The sequence below is a fragment of the Podarcis cretensis genome, assembly GCF_951804945.1.
Source record: "Podarcis cretensis genome assembly, chromosome: 16".
NCBI classification, from domain to species: domain Eukaryota; kingdom Metazoa; phylum Chordata; class Lepidosauria; order Squamata; family Lacertidae; genus Podarcis; species Podarcis cretensis.
Genome location: NC_137186.1, coordinates 12162690 through 12183262, shown reverse-complemented (window position 1 = coordinate 12183262; position 20573 = coordinate 12162690). Strand labels below are relative to the sequence as shown.

Sequence of the window (20573 nt, the reverse complement as noted above, 5' to 3'; positions counted from 1 at the left end):
AGGGATCCAGATCACATGGAAAGCACGGCTCAGGATGAAGGCTTCAAGGGATCTGGAAGGAGGGAGTGATCATGCGCTTCAGGGTTGAGCCTGTTCTGGTGACCCCTGACCCATCTATCTTCCCCACAATAAAAGCTTCCAGGACCTCTGTAAACACCATATATTTAAAGCATATTCTGCCTCCCCAAATAATCATGGGAACTGTAGTTTGTTATGATTGCTGGGAATTGTAGCTCTCTTTGGGGGGTGTTTTACAGCTCTCAGGATTTTTGTGTGGCGTATTGTTATTACAGTATATTTATTTAATGTAAATTTTGCATTTGCTGCTCCACCCAGTTTTGCCTCTGGCTCCACCCACCAGTGGCATGTGGCCCCGCACAAGGGAATGTGGCCCTCGGGGTGAATAATCCAAGCCATCACTGCTGCTCTCCTCAGCGAACTGGGTTGTAGAATCAGCACCATTCATGGCCTGGCTGCACTTGGCTGCCAGTTTCCAGGCCCAGTTCAAAGGGCTGGTTTTGACCTATGTTGCTCAGGTCTCCCAGTATCTCAGAGACGGCCCCATCCCATATGCACTGACCCGGACCTCATCATCTGAGGCCCTTCTTTGTGTGCTTCCTCTGTGAGAGGGCTGGAGGGTGACAACATGAGAACAGGCCTTTTCCGTGGTGGCTCCCTGCCTTGCATTGGTCTCTCCAGGGAAGTTTGCCTGGTGCCGTCATTAGACGCCTTTAGGTGCGCAGCAAACACATTTATTTCAGACCCTCCAAGTGTCCCTATTTTCCCAGGACTGTCCCGTATTTACAGAAGCCATCCCAGTTTCTGATTTGATCGCGGAATGTCCTGCTTTCCCTTAGGACGTCACTATTTTAATCAGAGAAATGCTGGAGGGGATGTTGTTTTGTTCCAGGCCTTCGGTTTGTAATCGTCTGTGGCCTCTTTGAGTGGGTGGGGATGTTTTAAACTTGCCATTTAAAAATAGGGTCATCTTTGTCTTTTTCATTTGAACACATGTGCTCATTTGTTTTACACATTGTACAGTGGTACCTCGGGTTACAGATGCTTCAGGTTACAGACTTGGCTAACCCAGAAATAGTACCTCGGGTTATGAACTTTGCTTCAGTATGAGAACAGAAATTGCGCAGCAGCAGCGCGGCGACAGCAGGAGGCCCCATTAGCTAAAGTGGTGTCTCAGGTTAAGAACAGTTTCAGGTTAAGAATGGATCTCTGGAACGAATTACAGTGGTACCTCGGGTTAAGAACTTAATTCGTTCTGGAGGTCCGTTCTTAACCTAAAACTGTTCTTAACCTGAAGCACCACTTTAGCTAGTGGGGCTTCCTGCTGCCGCCGCGCCGCCAGAACACGATTTTGGTTCTCATCCTGAAGCAAAGTTCTTAACCCGAGGTAATATTTCTGGGTTAGCGGAGTCGGTAACCTGAAGCATATGTAACCTGAAGCTTATGTAACCCGAGGTACCACTGTACAGTAAGTTCTTAACCTGTAAGCTGCTTCAGTTAAAAAGGTGACCAATAAATTTAATACATATTAAAGAGAATAATAACGACGACCCATTGGGAGGCTGAAGAGAGGGATGGAGGCCTTGGACCAGGCTGTTCCACCGCTCTTGCCCTGAGGCTTCATCTCCTCTGGCATTCCTTCTGGAGGCCGTGACATCGCCTACACCTCAGCCGAGAATGCGGCTTGACAATGGCCGCTCTTTTGCCCAGCTATGTCGCCGGAGCGTGTGGAGCAACATTTAACGAGCCAGCGGGCATAAATGCCCCCTTTTCACTTTTGTTCCGCTCTGGCTTGTTCTTCCCCCTTCTTGGCTCCAAAGCACCCCACCCCACCCCACGAAACCGAATGCCAGGCTCCCATTGGCTCAGCGTTTCTGCCGAGACGGCATCCTTCCCGGGCCGGCCAGGTTCTTAAACCAAGGGTGCCACCCTCCGAGGCACCCATCGCCAAGGAACCGCCGTCTCCGCCATCGCCAACTCTTCCCCTCCATGTGGCTGTAGGGATTGTACAGTAACCAAAAAAAAAGAAAGAAGAGGGGGGGGGGAAGCCATGGGGACCCCAGGCAGCTCAGGGAGGGAGAGAGCCCTTCTTCTGCTCACAGTGCTGGTTTCGACAATGGGTAAGTCAGTGTTTCGATGGGAAGGGTTCCTGGGGTTCATCTAGTCTGACCCCAGCAGATCGATGCAGGGGTGAAGTGTCTCTGGCAGGTGGCCGCCGGACCACTGCTTCTGTACCTCCAGCGAAGGAGCGTTTGCCGCTTTTTAGGAAACATAGGAAGGCGGTTGCCTTATAGCGAGCCAAAACACTGTTCCATCTAGCTCAGTGTGGTCTGCACTGGCTGGCAGAGTCTCTGCAGGGCTGCAGGCATCGGGACACTCCCAGGGACTGAGCAACAGACAAGAAGTTTTTTTTACATATTCAGAGATATTGGGCAGTCCCCTTCGCGACTCCACTTAATACTGTTAACGGAAATCCCCATGGGAAAAGGAGGGAGAAGCTGGTGGTCATCAGGAGAACTCAAATGATGAGGTGTTCAGTGAGTGAGTGAGTGAGTGAGTGAGTGAGTGAGTGAGTGAGTGAGGAGGCTCCATTTTGCTATCGCAAGGGATCTGCCCCCCATGATTGTGATTTAATTTAGTGTGGACCGCTGGACTTGCGTTCAAATTCCACCATGGCTATTGTGCAGAATAGTCGCTCCTTACGAACATATGGGCTGCCTTGCCGGTTCATGCAGCTCAGAAATGGGGAGCCTGGGGTTCTGCAGATGATGTTGGAGTACAACACCCATCATTCCTGACCTTCAGCCATGCTTGCTGGGGCCGATGAGAGCTGCTGATAACAACATCTGGATGGAGAGCTCATCCTCCTCCTCCCAGGAGCAGCCAGCCAGATGTGACCATGGAAGGGCATTCAGGCAATGGCTTTCCCTTCTTCCCCCCTCACACATGCTATTCAGAGGTAGACTGTCCCTGAACCTGGAGGTTTCACCATTAGCTGTAATTGTTCCTGCTAATTCTGATTCTGTACCTATTTAGCTATCATGCTAAGCAGATCTGTGTATTCTCTGTGATTTTCTCTAATCCTTTTCATTTTTTTTTCTGTTGTTGAAAATGTTTGCGGCACTCGGGGGAAAAATATTTAAGTGATTTTCAGCATCTATGTTTATCTTGATGTAATCTGTAACTAAAACAGTAATGTGTGTAACAGCAAAAGTAATAGGTTTCATCCAATACTAGTCCCCAGGGTAGACTCACTGAAGTGAACTGACTGACTGACTAACTAACTAAAACTCATTCATTTCAGTGGGGTTACTCTGAGCAGGACTTAGATACAGCCCAATGATAATAACTTAACCCAACTCAGAGTAGACCCATTGAAATCAATGACCATGACTAACGTAATTGGTTTTACTAGGTCTAATCTGAGTAGGAACTTAGCTGGATACCAACCAATAATCATAATCATGTTGCAAAGAGTTCCACAAGCGAATTACGTATTATATCTATCCTGAATCTACTGTCCATCTTTTGTTTTTTTTTTGGGGGGGGAAGGGAGTGGAATCCTGGTCTGGGTGCCCTATATTTATTGTTACTTGTGCCTCATAGTGGTAGTCTATAATGTGGTTTGATCTGGGCAGCAATGGTGGGGTGCTGGAGTGATCCAGAGATGAACTCGTTATCTAGGAAAGGAGTTGACAATAGTGGCTTTCTGGATCCTACCCAGCCCTGTGATTTTGGATGCTTAAACTTTGGCATCCCTGGAAGTCCAGGATGGTGACTCAGTATTAGCATGAGCTATAATAATAATAATAATAATAATAATAATAATAATAATAATAATATATTTTATTTCTATCCTGCCCTCCCTGGCCAAAGTCGGGCTCAGGGCAGCTAACATCAGATATATAACATTAGTATAAAATCAAACAATAATTAAATTACCTCCTAAAAACAGGTCAAAATCAAATTAAAGTCTAATTAGATGGTATTCCGCGGAGTTAGGGTTATATGTTTTGTAACTATTTATACTTAGAAGCCTAAAATCCCAAGGTGCTTTCAAATTACCTGTTCATTGAACAGGCACCCTGATTTGTTTTCAGGGTGGATAGACGAGGTGGGATATTCCTGCGTTGCAGAATGTTGGCCTGGATGACCCTCGTGGTCCCTTCCAACTTTACAATTCTACAATTCTGTGATTTGGCACAGGGACAAAAATTGCCCAAATACCAATCGTTTTCCTTCTTTTTTAAAAAACAGCCACAAAGACCTATTGCAGTCGTAACTTAAATTGCTTCCATCTCAGCTGAGAGGTGTGTTAGAAGAACAAAGCGATGCATTTTATATTGCTCTGGGACCTCTTTCCATTCTCTTTTGGAAAATCGATAGTGAGGGAGGGAGTGCAATCAAAGCAAGCCATTAGGAAATACATGTCCTTTAACTGTCCCCGACCTCCTGACAAGGAGGATGGCCAGACTTCCATGTCTGACCTGAAGTCTCCAGGGTTGCCTGGCTTCCTCCATGTGGCAGGTGCAGAGACTGAATCTCCAGGTGTGTGAGAGTGACGTGCCTTTAATAATAAAACATTTTTGCGCTGTGCATGCAGCCTGCAAGCTTCAGCCCAGAAGGAGCTGGTTGCAAATTATAGCAGAGCCTCTGCTGTGGGGGAGGGGTCTGTCCTCCTTTGCTCCCCTTTCCCAATTAACCTCCGTCTCCAGGGCCTGCCCCTGTGACATCACCAGAAGCCATCCCTAGGTCTCAGGACTGAACCCTGAAACCACCAGGTGCTCCTAACCTGGAAACCTTACTGACAAGTTCAATTTATACGTGATCGTGGCCTCCCATGCTTTCTTGTTTTTTTCCAATCTCCAGTTGGATGGATCTCTAAGAATGCCCCTCTTTTTTTTGCTGCCTGAGCAAGTCTTTGCAGGGTGACGAGGGGTGCAGAAGGCCCCTAGGACTTTTTATTTCATAAAATGCAATATCATGCCCTTTGGTTCATTGGGAATGTACCTCTCCTGCCACCCCAACCCCTCTATGTGATTTAGAGTTATGAACATTTAAAAAATAAGGAAATTAGAAAAACATACGGCACAATGCAGTCTAAACACAGCAGTGGAATCAAGAAACAGAAAATGTGAGAGAGGAGTCATAATCCTGGGAATTGTAGCTTACCGCTCACAGAGTTTAAATTCCCAGCACCCGTAACAAACTAGTTTCCAGAATTCTTGCATATTTGTGTATGTGTGTGCTTTAAATGTATGGGGTACGCAGACATTAACAGAAATACACGGGTACCTCAGGTTAAGTACTTAATTCGTTCCAGAGGTCCATACTTAACCTGAAACTGTTCTTAACCTGAAGTACCACTTTAGCTAATGGGGCCTCCTGCTGCTGCCGCGGCGCCGGAACCTGATTTCTGTTCTCATCCTGAAGCAAAGTTCTTAACCTGAAGCACTATTTCTGGGTTAGCGGAGTCTGTAACCTGAAGCGTATGTAACCTGAGGTACCACTGTATAGGAAGCTGGCTTGCCCTGGTCCATTTTGCTCATTACTGCACTGACTGGCAACAGCTTTCGTGCAGGGAGTCTTTCCCGGTCCAACGTGGAGATGCTGAGGATTGGGACCTTGCCTTGCCGCCCAGCTGTATGGCTGTTCCTTCAGAATGGGGATGTGAGAGATCAAGGGGACATAAGAAGCTTGCCTTTTCCCGAGTTGGATTCTTTCTCCATCTAGCCCAATATTGTCTACACTGTCTGGCAGCTGCACTGCAAGGACTCAGGCAGCTGCTTGGCCGGGAAAAGGGTTTGAGAGGGGAAACGCATCAAGCGACAGTAGTTCCCGGGAAACAACGGGCTCGATATGGATTTGTAGCAAATGTCACATGTCAGCAGCTTCGGAAGGCTAGGAGTGTGAGTGCGCTGGAAATAGAGTTAAGTGGCAATGTGTAGACTGCCTAGAATTAGCAGTCTCTGCCTGCTGTTGGCTCTGGCGCCACCTACTGTTGGGCTCCCTGCTTTCTGCCCTACAATAGCTATTGGTTACAATAGAACACTTTCCCCCCAGTCTAATTTCGAGGTGGGAAGAGGCAGGGAAGGACTCTGAAGGGACCATCTTGGAGGCTGCAGCTATAAGCAGTCACTGAGCCAGACAGGAGGGGTCTTAGGCTGGTCTCCAAAATTCCATGTCCTGAGTTCTGATTGTGTTGCTGGATAATCAGGTTGCATAATGGCTGATTTCCCCTTGACTCCCAGCTTGGAAGAAAGGCGGGATATAAAGACTAACAACAACAACTGGGAAATAAGAAGTCTATCTGCTTACATATATAGTGCATAGTTCTGCAAGCTTAATTACATTTTATTGTTATTTTGTTAGTGTTGTTTTCCTCGGCTTTCTTTTGTTTTTTATGTATCCCCCCCTTTCATTTTTTCCCTCTTTTGTTTTTCTTATTCACTTTCATTCACTGTAAAAATTTCAATAAAAATTTCAGGTAGGTAGACATATATAGTGGTACCTCGGGTTAAGAACTTAATTTGTTCTGGAGGTCCGTTCTTAACCTGAAACTGTTCTTAACCTGAAGCACCACTTTAGCTAATGGGGCCTCCTGCTGCTGCCGCACCGCCAGAGCACGATTTCTGTTCTCCTCCTGAAGCAAAGTTCTGAACCCGAGGTACTATTTCTGGGTTAGCGGAGTCTGTAACCTGAAGCGTCTGTAACTTGAGGTACCAATGTATAGGATGGTGCTGTTACCCATTCTACAGAGAGACATAAAATGCCTCCTTTTTCAGATTGCACATGGCTGTATACACCCCTGCCCATATAAAACTCCTGACTTCCCCCAAAGAATCCTGGGAACTGAAATTTAGCTTTTACAGAGCTACACTTCCCAGCATCCTTAGCAAACCACAGTTTCCAGGACTCTGTTAGAAAGACATGTGCTTCAAATTGACATACCACCCCAGTAAGAAAGTATGACTTGGGCCACAGGTACACTGGTTTCCATCTAGTATATGCAATATAACAGTTTGGGAGTACTGTACACTCCATATCCCCTGTACAGGGTGAGAAATCTGCAAATGTCTCCACTAGCAACTTTAAAAATATAGTAGTTAAGGTGCACTAGACAATTTTGTAAAGTTCATCTTTCCTTACCAAGGAGAAATACCCGTAAGAATGTTAATATCTGAGGGAGGGAGTGTATTTATTTAGTATATTTCTGTTCTGCACCTTCTGCATATGTTTCCCAAGGCAACAAGAACACGAGAACATAGTGCGTATGTGTGTCATTGTATGAAGTGTGCATTTAAAGGACACTTCTCCCGACAAAGAACCCTGGGAATCGCAGTTTGTTAAGGATGCTGGGAATTGTAGTTCTGTGAGGGGTAAACTACAGTACCCAAGATGCTTTGGGTGAGGGGCACTTTTATTCATAGCAGTATCAGAAAAGTTAAAGCACTGTAAAGGCAGAGAGAAAAGAGGTTGACCCATAAGACTTTGTGGCTCTCTGCTGGTGAGTCATTACCCATTTGATGAATGAATCTTCCAAATCAAATATCCCAAAACGTTATGAAGATAAGCAGAGTCTGGTGGATCAGACCAGTGGCCCAACTCGTCCAGCATCCTGTTTTCACAGTGGCCAACCAGATGCCTGTGGAAAACCGCAAGCAGGACCCGAGCGCAAGAGTAACTCTCTCCTCCTGTAGTTTCAGGAGCAATTCAGAAGCATTGCTGCCTCCAACTGTGGAAGCAGCAACTGTGCAAGAAGGTAAAAGGTAAAGGTAAAGGACCCCTGGAAGTTTAAGTCCCGTCAAAGGCGACTATGGGGTTGTGGCGCTCGTCTCGCTTTCAGGCCAAGGGAGCCGGCGTTTGTCCATAGACAGCTTTCTGGGTCATGTGACCAGCATGACTAAGCCGCTTCTAGCGCAACGGGACACTGTGACAGAAGCCAGAGCGCCCGGAAATGCCGTTTACCTTCCCGCCACAGCGGTACCTATTTATCTACTTGCACTGGCGTGCTTTCGAACTGCTAGGTTGGCAGGAGCTGGGACAGAGCAACAAGAAACGCATAATGCAACTGTGGAACTGTGCATTGTGCATTTCTGTGGAAATACTGGGAACCTGGTCCTCAGTTTACCTACTAATACCATGCAAGTTTCAATTTCTACTCTAGCCCTTTTGCGTGTTTTGCTTCTTTCTTCTTTAGTGGATATGCTTCATACAACTTTTGTATTTATTTATTTACGTACTTACTTACTTACTTACTTACTATATGGAAACACTAGATATGGCTAGCTTCTGCTTTTGCAATCCCATTCTGTTAAAAAGCCATAAAAAATAAATTGGAAAACAAAGCTTATTTGGGATACCCTTATCTTTCTAGATTCAGTATTCTAAGCATAGCAATTACGGGCATCTTAATTATACCATCTGGGATGTGCCAATCGAGACATGTTGTGCAAATAATTTCAAAATGTAGAATTAGGGGCTTTACTTTACTTTACTTGTTTTTGGTTTTTTTACAGTGAGAATTTATTGTGCATTTTAAAGCAAGGCCATTTGGAAAGGTACCACAACAATCCAAACAGGTTCCCACCAAAATTATAGTTGCTGAGTCATTAAGCTTTGCCAAATTTATGTGTTCCCCAACCCATGCCAGTTTAATGCAGTATTTGTAAAGAGACAGAGTTTTATAGACCGTACCCAATGAAATTTTGGAGTCAGCCATTTCCAGCTTGGTTTTAGGAAATAAAACCATGTTTTCCTTGCATACAAGTAGCAGGAAAGTTTTGCTTTCAGTAAAATCCTGAGCAGCAGTAAGCTCATTACAAAGGAAGGTACAGTCGTACCTTAGTTTTCGAATTTAATCCGTTCTGGGAGTTCATTCGACTCCCGATACGGTTCAAAAATCAAGGTGTGGCTTCCTGCAGCCAATCGGAAGCAGCGTTGGACATTTGGCTTCCAAAAACATTCGCAAACCAGAACACTCACTTCCAGGTTTACGATGTTCGGGAGTTGATTTGTTTGACAACTAAGGCGTTCAACCACCAAGGTACCACTGTATTTCTCTACACAGTGTAAAGTTAACCCCAAATTACAGGCCTCCAAGGAAAATGCAGCAAACACACAAGCTATGTACAGTGGTCTGCTAGGCTCTCTTGATAATTATTTCTATCCTGCCTGCCTGGGACTGCAAAAACAAAACAATACACAAAACCCACCAGGAAGCCTGTCAGGCCATAATACTCAAGGCTGACGGCCTGTGTTCGGTTTGGTGTGTTGCAAGGATGGCTCCACGACCAGGTGGAGTCAGATGGCCACTTCAGGAAGTAAGTAAGAATTTCCTGAATTTCCTCAACTGCTCTAAGGGGGTGGCAGGTCTGGTGGAAAGCATTGTGCCCCCACCTCTGTCAAAACATAGGCTCTTCTGGACGACCTGTCCATCGAGCATCTGTCCTGAGTTGTTTGTGGGAGATGTTGTGCCAAAAACAAGTGTTGTCCCGCCTTTTCCTGCTCACTTTCCTTATGGCAGAAAGTCCAATTTTTGAGGGAAGCAGGTCAGTGGCGCAAGGCCTGCCAGTCAACGATAACTGCATGACTTGAACTTGCTGGTCTGTGATTGAAATCCCACTCCTAAAATAGCGACAGTCAGAAAGTGCCCTAAGATTGAACTCCCCTTCCAGCCAGGATCAGTACATGGAAAGAGAGAGAGAGGAGCCATCTTGCCCCTTTGCCTCAGGCAGCAAAATGCCTTGGCTCGGATCGGATGCGTTCGCACAATATGCAGGCCTGTTTTATTGGCCATGCGAGAGAGAAGAAAAAGAACGGGGGCAAAATCTCCTGGCTCAGGGAAATTGCCCGACATGTTGGAATTTGTTCCCGGGGGTGGAACAACAAAAAGACGGGATTGTGTGGTGTACAATGCCCTCTTTGATTCCAAATGTCGCCCTGGAGGCTTCTGGGTAGATCAGCAATGTTCCACAGCCCCTTTCGGTGGCTGTGGTGGACCACAGCAAGGTTCTGCAGAAGGAACCTCCTACACTACAGATGGATGGGCGAGGGGGTGTGGAGACAGGAACAAAGTCTTACAGAGAGCGGTCACACTGGGCCAGTCTCATGAGTCAGAGCCTTGCATATTCTTCCTTCCAAACAAGGGAGCTGTGTACACCTCCACTACCCCACGTAGGTCTGCCTCTCACACTCCAGGCCAGAGGAAGCATATGACACCCCTGGGCATCTCTCCAGGTCACCTTGTTTCTGCAGTGATTTAAGAGGGCCGGTCCTACCATTAGGGAGAGTGAACTCACTGGTGACAGCTGATTTCAAATGTCATGAAAAGATGGCAAAATATTAGTGGGCATTTTATTCATTATTATTGGTGTGCGGTTGTTGTTTTTTTACTGCCAGGGAGGGGGACAAGTCCCTTACTGGCTCTGATACAAAAATAATTTGATTGGTCTTGGGTAGAAAATGACTTTCCTTACAGGAAGGGAAAATATCAGTTGCTAGGAAGAGTTTTGATGAAACCAGGCTCTCTCTGTGCTTTCATCTGCACCACACATTTAAACCACATGACTGCAGTTTGTCAAGGAATCACTCACTCTGAAATATAGCTATAATGGAGAAAATTATGCATAACTTGAGATTTCAACCAGGACTAGAACCTCCAGACACTTTTTATATGCTTTGGCATTATTTTATGGCATACTGTATAGCGAAACCATTGTTTTAAAGACAACTTATGTCACAAGCCTGGCAAATCTGGAGCAACACTTGATAATCACAGAGCTGCCATATTTCAAAAAGTAAAAAGTAAGATTCAGGACAAGCTGCTGCCTTCCGGAAATTCTCCCCGGACATCACTTCTGACTTTGAAATCCCAGTAATGTCCAGGAAAATCCGGTTGTATGGCAGCTCTAATAATCTGATAACACTGATAGTCTTTACTTGGACTTTAACCCATATGCAGCTACACTCACTCTATGTGCGTATTTTATAGGTTTTGTTTTTTGTTTTTTTTCTTTTAATCTGTTCTTATAATTGTTCTCTTTGATTTACCGTATATGGTTGTACAAGTACAACAGGGTTTTGTTTTGTTTTTGCTCAATGAATGAGTAGAGGACCACAGTCAAAGATATTCAATAATGTTTTCGGAAATATATATTACCTTACTCTTTAATTTGTTATTTAGCTGGCAGTGAAGTTCCCTGGTTGTTTAATTTAAGTTAAATTTATTTAAAGCATTTTTATATTGCTCTTAAGGCCAAAACAAAGGATCTTAGTGTGTCTTAAACAGCTATGTCTCCTGCCCTTTCCACCTAAAAATCTATGACACGAAAGGAAGATAATAGTCTATTCTCTCAGCTACCATCATCCCTGGCCATTGGCCAGGCTTGCTAGGACTGTAAGGAGTTGTACTTCAGCAACACCTGGATGGCCAAATGTTCCCCATACCTAGTGTGTACATAGCTAATAATAATAATAATAATAATAATAATAATAATAATTACCTGCACTTCCCCTTAATGTCCCAAGGTGGGTTACAAAATGAAAACACAATTAAAAATAATTTAAAACAACTAAAACACTTAGCTGAAATGAAGAAGAGGGGCTCCCAAAGCAGCTTACAAATGCCAGTGGTAAAACAGTCCCTGCCATTGTGTTTACAATCTAAAAGACATGGCACAAAAGGAAAAAGGGGTGGGAAGGGAGGACGAATGATGGGGAAAGAGCGCAATACATGTCTCTTATTTTCTCTCCTTTGTAGTGCTAACTCCAACTTTGGCCATCCACGTTTACACAGACCGAGAAGTCCATGGCACGGTGGGCTCCAAAGTTACGCTTTCCTGCTCCTTTTGGTCTAGGGAATGGATCTCCGATGACATCTCCATCACTTGGCATTTTCAGCCAGAAAATGGCAGAGACTCTGTTTCGGTAAGCATTTGAAGCCTTTATCTCAAGCATTTTTACCTCATTCATTTTGCTCTTCAGTTTAAGAGGGAGAAGCCATTCTATCACTGAGCTGCATCCGCTCCTCAAGGGCACATCCACACCTCCTGACCGTATCTCATCCCACCTTAGATATTCCACTATGCCAAAGGCCAGCCTTACATAGATGACATTGGACGCTTCAAGGAACGCATTGAGTGGATTGGTAACCCTCGCTGGAAAGATGGTTCCATCGTCATCCATAACCTGGATTACATAGACAACGGCACCTATACATGTGATGTCAAGAACCCCCCTGACATCGTGGGGAAGTCGTCTCAGGTCTTGCTCTACGTCTTTGAAAATGGTAAGCTTTCCCTTCCAGGTGAAAGGTCTGCTCATATTGGTATGCAGAGCACACAGCTTGTGAATCTGGTTAAGAGAGCAGACTTTACCTGCTGCGCTCACACACACAGAGAGATGCTTGTAGTGTAAGAAAACAACACAGCTGCTTATGACAGGAAGTACAAAGCTTGGATAGAAAAGTTTCTAGTTCCAAAATGACTAATCTAGAGAATGCAAGGGCAACCATGCTTGCTTTTCCTTTCTCAGATGGTAGATCCAAGATGACCCCATCATCTTTAAGTCCGAGAGAAGTGTGAGGAGGAAGATGTTGTAAGCAGGATGCAACCTAAGAGGCACCAATTGTAGCTGGACTACAACTCCCATAATTCCTTGGTGGCTGGGGCTGATGGACTACTGCAACCTAAGTTCCCCACTTCTAAGTTAGGAGTTGGCCCAGGGGTGGGGTAGAGTTAGGGGGCATCCAGGAGAGATATGAATGCTTATAAAAGAGTCTGAATACTTGCTAAGGAATTAAAACACAGTATATGAAGTCAGAAAACTAGAGTTATAAGAACACCGCATGGATGCTAGGAATTGAACCTGCAAAGCAGATGCAAAAGCCCTTCTCCTCAGCAGCTTAGGCAGCAGCAGAAACTTAAGCAAAGACCTTATGCTAAAGACACATTGCTCTGTCTGAAGAGAAAACCCTGCGGCCAGGGCTTTATAAGGCCTGGAGGACAGTGATTGGCTCTTGTGAGGTCAGCTGACTGATGACTCAGGTGACCCCCTAGAGAACCAAAGAACTCAGCCCAAGAGAGGCCAGGAGGACCAGGTTTGGCCCCGGTGTTTGGAGGCTCCTCATCCCAGGTGCAGGTGGTGCTTGTGGGCTGGTAGCTCCTGTGCAAGGTCTTTTTAATTTTTAACAGCAAAGTTCTCCCTTCTTCTGCTTTGTAGTACCTACCAGGTATGGTGTTGTGTTGGGAGCTGTCATTGGAGGTGTTCTGCTCGTGGTCTTTGTTGTGTTGGTGATCGCCTATCTCATCCGGTATTGCTGGCTGAGGAGACAAGCCACTCTGCAGCGGAGACTCAGGTAAAGCACCCAGGAGGATGGACATGTCATAGAAGGGCAGAAACCATGAGTGTCGCCCTGGCTGCGCACACTCCTTACTTGTTAGATTTTTATTTTTTACTTATTTATTAAAATATTTTATTAACATATAGAACACATACACTTACATTTACACAGTACATATACACATCACAACACCTTATTTTCATAACATAAAGCATGCCTACATTACTCTATTGGTTGGATAGTGTTTTCGAGGTTACCAGCATGAGTCTGACCAAGCTGCGGGGGGCAGTGGAGGACAGGAGTGCCTGGCGTTCTCTGGTCCATGGGGTCACGAAGAGTCGGACACGACTAAACGACTAAACAACAACAACAACATTACTCTATATATACTTGTTAGATTTTTAAGGGCATGGAGAATGCTTCGTTCAGAGACTTCCCTCCACTACAGTGCCAGGAGCTGTAGTCACAGGGATCTATAACATTTGCTACGCCCATTTATTTAAATACTTACAGAGCACATTACAAAATATTGCGAGGCAGTAGGCAACCTAGAAGCACATAATGCTACAGTAAAAACAATTTTAAAAGTGAAACATCACAGGGAAATCTGGTTGGCAGAGAATCTCAGGTTCAAAAGTCCTGTCCAAATAGTACAGTTTCCAGAAGATATCTGAGAGAGAGGAGGGATGACTCCTGAACAAATTTCTATAGTGTGGCAAGGCCTGCCACACTAAAGTCTTGGGATGGGCAGGGTATAAATAATAAATTTTATTATTATTATTATTGGCCCTTGGTAAAGGCCAGCCAGACCTCAGGGGCATGGGGGACAGCCAGAATTGCCCTGAGAGCAAGATCTCAGCAGTTGAGATTGAGGGCAGCTGTGTGCCCTCATTCATAGAGGAAATTTGGCAAAAGTCCAGTCTAAACATAAAGTCTGATGCTGCCCATCAACCCTTGAGCAGCAGACTGAGCAAGCAGGCAAGCACACAAGTTACCTGAGCCACATTTGCACCATACATTTAAATCACTATAATACCACTTCCCTCCCAAAATCCTGAGAGCTTTTAGGAGACCCCTTGGGCCCCTGCAGAGATACAGTTCCCAGAATGGTTTAACAATCATTCCCTCGTACCATGGAACTATGGGAATTCTATATCTGCAGGGGGAATAAGGGGTCTGCTAACAAATCCCTTAATGAACTACAGCTCCCAGAATTCTTTGGGGGAAGCTATGAATGTTAGAAGTGGTGTCATAGCGTTTTATATGTTTGGTGTGAATGTGGCCCTGGTCACACAGGCTTGCACCTTTCCGGGGAGATGTATTTCTAATTAAATAACATTAATTATTTCTAAAGCTGCATCTATGCATATAAATAAGCATGTGAAAAATTTAGGAAAACCTGAATTCTCCTTTTTTCCCTTTGGCAATGTGTAGCCCTTTCCTCACTTGCACAGAAATATATCCAATGTGAGGGACCATTCATGCATTCCAGTAAGCACAGAGGGCATGACTTGTTTCTGTTTCCATTTCATTTCAGCGCTATGGAGAAAGGGAAGTTGAGGCTGGGCAAGGATTCTTCAAAAAGAGGCCGTCAGGTGAGTGTGTGTGTGAGGGAGGGAATGTGTCTGGGGGGGGGAAATGAGTGGGAGGCATAATATATTATGCTGGTTTAAGAAACCTGTGCCATGACCACACCAAACATTTAAAGGTCATGGCTTCCCCAAAATAATCCTGGGAACCTTAGTTTGTTAAGGGTGCTGGGAATTGGAATTCCAAGAGGGGTAAGCTACAGTTCCCAGGTTTTTTTGTGGGAAACCATGTGCTTTAAATATATGTTTCAATGTAACACCAATGATAAGAGCATAAGAACCTCATGGATCAGGCCAGTGGCTCATTGAGTCCAGCATCCTGTTCTCACAGAGGCCAACCAGATGCCTGAGGGAAACTCAAAAACAGGACTCAAAAACAAGAACTACCGTATTTTTCGCTCTATAAGACACACTTTTCCCCTCCTAAAAAGTAAGGGGAAATGTGTGTGCGTCTTATGGAGCGAATGCAGGCTGTGCAGCTATCCCAGAAGCCAGAACAGCAAGAGGGATTGCTGCTTTCGCTGCGCAGCGATCCATCTTGCTATTCTGGCTTCTGGGATAGCCGCGCGAAGCCTCTTCAGGGCAGAGGGAGCGTTCCCCCTGCCCTGAAGAGGCTTTGCGTTGCTTTCGCAGAAGCCAGAGCAGCAAGATGGATCGCTGCACAGCGAAAGCAGTGATCCCTCTTGCTGTTCTGGCTTCTGGGATTCTGAATATTTTTTTCTTGTTTTCCTCCTCCAAAAACTAGGTATGTCTTATGGTCTGGTGCATCTAATAGAGCGAAAAATAAGGTATCTCCTGCCCTGTGGCTTCCACATGCAGAAGTATTACTGCCTCTGACAGTAGATGCAAAGCATAGCCCTCTTGGCTAGTAGCCACTGATATCCTCCAGCTTGTTGGCTTCTCAAAGGCACCTGGCCTCTGAGGAAAAGGATGCAGGCCTAGGCAAGCAGGCCCACATTTTTGGGCTTCCTGCGTGGTGACAAGACTCTCTTTCCCCTCCTTGTTTCCCCTCTCCTGCTGAATTCTTCCCTCTTCTCCTCTAGCAACCCGTCCTGTACGCCATGCTGGACCACAGCCGCCTCACCAAGTCGGCAAGCGATAAGAGGTCCAAGAAATAGCGGTTAGCCGGCAGGGAAGGTACCCAGAAGAAGGTGGGCGAGAAGAAGGTCGTCATGACCATCGAGATGGAACTGAAGAGGGACCAACTCGAGGCCGGAGGCCTCAAGCCCGCCGTCAAGTCCCCAAGCAAGAACAGCCTCAAAAACGCCCTCATGAACATCATCAAAAGCGATTCGGAAAAGTGATTGGATACTGAAAAGGGGGCGATGATCCCAGCCCTCCGTCCTGAGGAGAGAGGCCTGGGATAGTCTCCCCTGCATCCAACCCTCTTGGTTTTGTATCCCGCCATGTTCTTACACACTTCATTATAGCCCATCTAGTCCAGGGCTGATGGGATATGGGCATATTCCTGCCCAGTCTCTGTCCCTATTAAGATATTGATGGAGAGCCTTTCGCATCATATATGTATATCCAAAGCATAGGGAATTTGCACCCACCTAAGTGACTTAACATTATTAATAACTCCTAGGACGTTGTGTGCACATTAAAACCATGAGGCAAACTGAGGCAGGGTAATCCTAGGGAACAAACTATGCCCCCTCCCCATTATGAGGTGCCTCTTCTTCTCTTTTAAGTCTAGAAACAGGCTGGTTCAGCATCTTGGAACACCATCACACCCGTGCTTTGCTACCCAGAGTAGACCCACTGAAATTAATGACCCTGGATAAGTTAGGTTCATTCATTTCAACAGATTTACTCTGAGTTGAATACCATGCAGATACATTTTTTTCCTGAGGCACAAGCGACTCTCCTGAGTGACCCAGTCTCGCCACTGTCAACTTCAAGACCTCCCTGCGAAAGCTGTAGATAGACAATAACAGACCGGGCTGGTTTTCTAATGGGAACCTGGCCTTCTGTTTAGGGTGAACCTTCACCCTGAACTACAGGGCTCCAACTCCCATCAGTCACTAGGCCCGATACGATGCCTTGAGGCCTGGATAGACAGGTGTCCTCCTACTTCTAGTTTTCCTCAAAATCCCCCCAAACATTGCAAGAAAGACATGCAACCTCCCCAGACAGGGGTACCTTCTACTGCCCAAAAGGCTGTGACAACCCTCTTCCGCTCGGTGTTTTTCGAGCACAGGTGTATTTTTTTCCTATTCCCCACCCCCTTTTAATCCAAGGATCAATTATATATATATATATATATATATATACACACACACGTGTCTCTGAGATTCAGAAGGATGGTTTAGCTCCCTTCCCCAGTTACAGGTCACCCCACCCCACCATTGTCTGTTTACTTCAGCCCCTGTTTGGCTGCATACAGGTGAAAATGCAAATTTTCCGGAAGGCAAGATAGTATTTTGCTGGTGCTCCATCTCTGCCTAACCTTCGGGTGCAAGCTCTCTTTTGCCCCAATCCTTGCAAAAGCACACCACAGGGGGTTATCAACGGAATAAGGCACAATGCATTTGCCACAGAATTTCGCTTTAGACACAGTCAGGGGCTCCTGCTTTGAGCGAAGCATCTGAGGAATTTCTGGAGAAGTGAGAAAAACAAAGCACTCCCGAATTTCCTCAGGGAGGGGGTTTCGCCCATCTCCAGGTTGTCACCAGATTTTGCCCAAAGCTGAATTCTAGGCAAAGGGTGAAGGTTTGAGGGAGGGGGGGGGAACGATGAGGGGTTTTGATAAGAAAAATGCCTCAGGCAGATTCCCACGCATCCTTATGCCAATCCCCTTCTCCTTCCCTGCCTTTATCATTTATATTCTGGTTCATTCTGCATCTTCACTAATCCCCTTGAGGGGAATTAAGCCATCCTGGAAACAAGCCTTCTCAACAGTGGTTAAACCTTAGTGTGATCCCCAACCCACAGGAAGGTTGTTATTAGTTATTATTAACCACTGATATATTTCTGTTAGTCTCTCTTTCCTCTTCTCTTTCCCCGGTGACCGAACGCCACATGACGTCACACGGTTAATACTTCTTCATATTGAGGCCTCAGTCTTTCACCTTCTATGTCCTCATTTCTTTTTTATGATGTGTCCTCCTCTGTTTTCAGATTAACTCTTGTTACCCATGACAACATGCTCTGTAACTTAGTAGGCCCAATGGCCACCAAGTGAACAACAACAACAACAAAAAAGATCTGGAGGCCAACCGTTCTGCTAGGCCAGGAAAACGCCATACTGTTGAGGAAGGGCCCCTACCCAAACTCGTACTTGCATTTGGACATATTATTGCATCCTCTGCTATATCATATATGCACACTTTCCCCCCACAATGCTTCAGAATCTTCCTTTTCAGTTGTGAGCAAGGAATCTAACAACACTGGCGTGTGGTAGGGCCTAGCAAATAGATTCGTCTCCATAGATATGTATATAGCCAACCACAAACACATACTTTCTGCGTAGCAGTCAACTGCCTTTGTGTTTTGGTTTTCTTGTTCTTAAATGTTATGTAAGATGGTATATTTCATTTCCTTTTTTGGGGGGGTAGTGGGGCTTTCTCAACTTTGTGTACATTCTCTCAAAATCAGCAGCAACAACCAAAAATGATACATGACACAATTAAAAAAAAAGAAGGGAAGTTAATAAAAAGACTGACATTTCTATACAGAGATGGTCTCCTTTCTGTTCTAGGATCCATATCAGCAGCTGAAATGTGTTTAAAGTGGGACCTGACCACAATAACAACTCTCCCTGCCATAGCTGTCAAGTGTCCCTTATTTGGCGGGACAGTCCCTTATCCCAGTGCCATGTCCCGCTGCTGTCCCTTATTGATGAGGCTTCATTTGGCTGCTGGCTGGGCTTTCTGCCTTTGGCTCAGAGGGGCTCAGAAGTTGAACATACCTGTGCCCGGAAAATCCCTTATTTTGGCTGCTGATCCCTTATTTTCGAGGCTGCTGGTCCCTTATTTTCAAATCTGTAAGTTGACAGCTATGCTCCCTGCTTGCATTTCAGGGATATTCAAAGACACATTGCTACCTCTGACAGTGGAGGGAGGATATAGCCATTGTGGCTAGTATTATGCTCCATGAATTTGTTTATTTCCCCTGTTTTAAAGCCCTCTAAACTGACCATCCCTGCTCCTGCCAACCTAGCAGTTCAAAAGCATGTCAAAGGGCAAGTAGATAAATAGGCGGGAAGGTAAACGGCATTTCCGTGCGCTGCTCTCGTTCGCCAGAAGCGGCTTAGTCCTGCTGGCCACATGACCCGGAAGCTGTACGCCGGCTCCCTTGGCCAGTAAAGCAAAATGAGCGCTGCAACCCCAGAGTCGGCCACGACTGGACCTAATGGTCAGGGGTCCCTTTACCTTTAATCTGACGGCCACCACTGTATTTTCTAGGAGCCAATTTCATAGTTCAACTATACACAATGTAAAAAAGTTGTTCCTTTTGTCTCTCCTGAATCTTTCAACATTCAGCTCCATTGGTTCTGGCCCAGAGTTCTGGTTTTATGAGAGATGAGTCCCAGTATTAAAGGCAGCAGCTAGCAAGCAGGCTTGAGCCTTGCTCCTCGCCACCCTTAAGTGCTCATCCAATTAGCTCAAACTAGTTAGTTAACACAATTATGGGCACTGACTTGATTACATTGAAACCCCCAGGAGTGTCCGATTAGCACATCTAAATGCATTTGCTAGGTAGCTTCAATTAGGAGGCAATTAGCAGAAAACAAGCTTCAAGAGAATCAGTTCCAACTAAGGTTGCCAACTGCCTGGGGTGACCGCCTCACTTTGCCTAATGGTAGGGCTGGACCTGTGACTGGCAGTAGCTCTCTAGTGCCCCAGGCCAAGAAATATCTATCCCATGCAATTGGGGGTAGGTGGGATAGGGTCGGGAACTATTTTCAGACTAAGAGCCACATTCCCTTCCAGGGGTTGCATGCCAGCAGGGGCAGATCCAAAGGCAAAAGTGCTGGCTTTCATGTCTCGGAAGACAATGGAGTGTGTCTTTAGGTTGCAAAAGTCAAGATGTTATAGGGAAAAATGGGGTTTGCTTTTACAGCCCAGCTCTCCATCAAGGGACTCAGTGTCCCCTAAGTCCATTATCAGTCAGACAAGAATGGATAGAGACAGGATTTCGTGAAAGCAAGGCAGATCTTTATTTTTCTGTTGCAAAAGAGTTCCCCACCCCTTGCAAGGAGGTGAGGACCCAGAACAAAGGTGTGCATAACTTTTAAAACTTCACAGAATCACAGAATCACGGAATCATAGAGTTGGAAGGGACCACAAGGGCCATCGAGTCCAACCCCCTGCCAAGCAGGAAACACCATCAGAGCACTCCTGACATATGGTTGTCAAGCCTCTGCTTAAAGACCTCCAAAGAAGGAGACTCCACCACACTCCTTGGCAGCAAATTCAGAAATTGCCCAACCCCTTAGCCAAAGACCACCCTAAAGTATCATGCATATATCATAGAAAGAGACATTTAAGAGAGTGGCTTATCTCCTGTCTGTCAAGATACTTGATAATGGTCACAGATTGCATTACTGGGCAGTCTGGGCCATTCTTTTGAAATGCTAATACCTTAGTTCTTGAATCCAGATCATAGGACTACCCTAT

The 20573-nt window shown here is 45.6% G+C and overlaps 1 protein-coding gene across 1 annotated transcript; it reads left to right on the top strand.

Moving 5' to 3' along the window:
* The first annotated feature begins 1936 nt into the window (after positions 1-1936).
* Positions 1937-18628, top strand: MPZ (myelin protein zero). The gene is made up of 6 exons (XM_079958469.1): positions 1937-2138; positions 11780-11946; positions 12094-12307; positions 13240-13375; positions 14898-14955; positions 15993-18628. The coding sequence occupies exons 1-6, from the start codon at positions 2069-2071 to the stop codon at positions 16065-16067; spliced, it is 720 nt and encodes a 239-aa protein (XP_079814595.1). The 5' UTR covers positions 1937-2068; the 3' UTR covers positions 16068-18628.
* Positions 18629-20573: the final 1945 nt, after the last annotated feature.

Coding starts and splice junctions, on each gene's coding strand:
- MPZ (XM_079958469.1), top strand. CDS start 2,069: ATGGGGACCCCAGGCAGCTCAGGGAGGGAGAGAGCCCTTCTTCTGCTC. Junction 11,947..12,093: donor ATGGCAGAGACTCTGTTTCG/GTAAGCATTTGA, acceptor ATCCCACCTTAG/ATATTCCACTATGCCAAAGG. Junction 12,308..13,239: donor GCTCTACGTCTTTGAAAATG/GTAAGCTTTCCC, acceptor TCTGCTTTGTAG/TACCTACCAGGTATGGTGTT.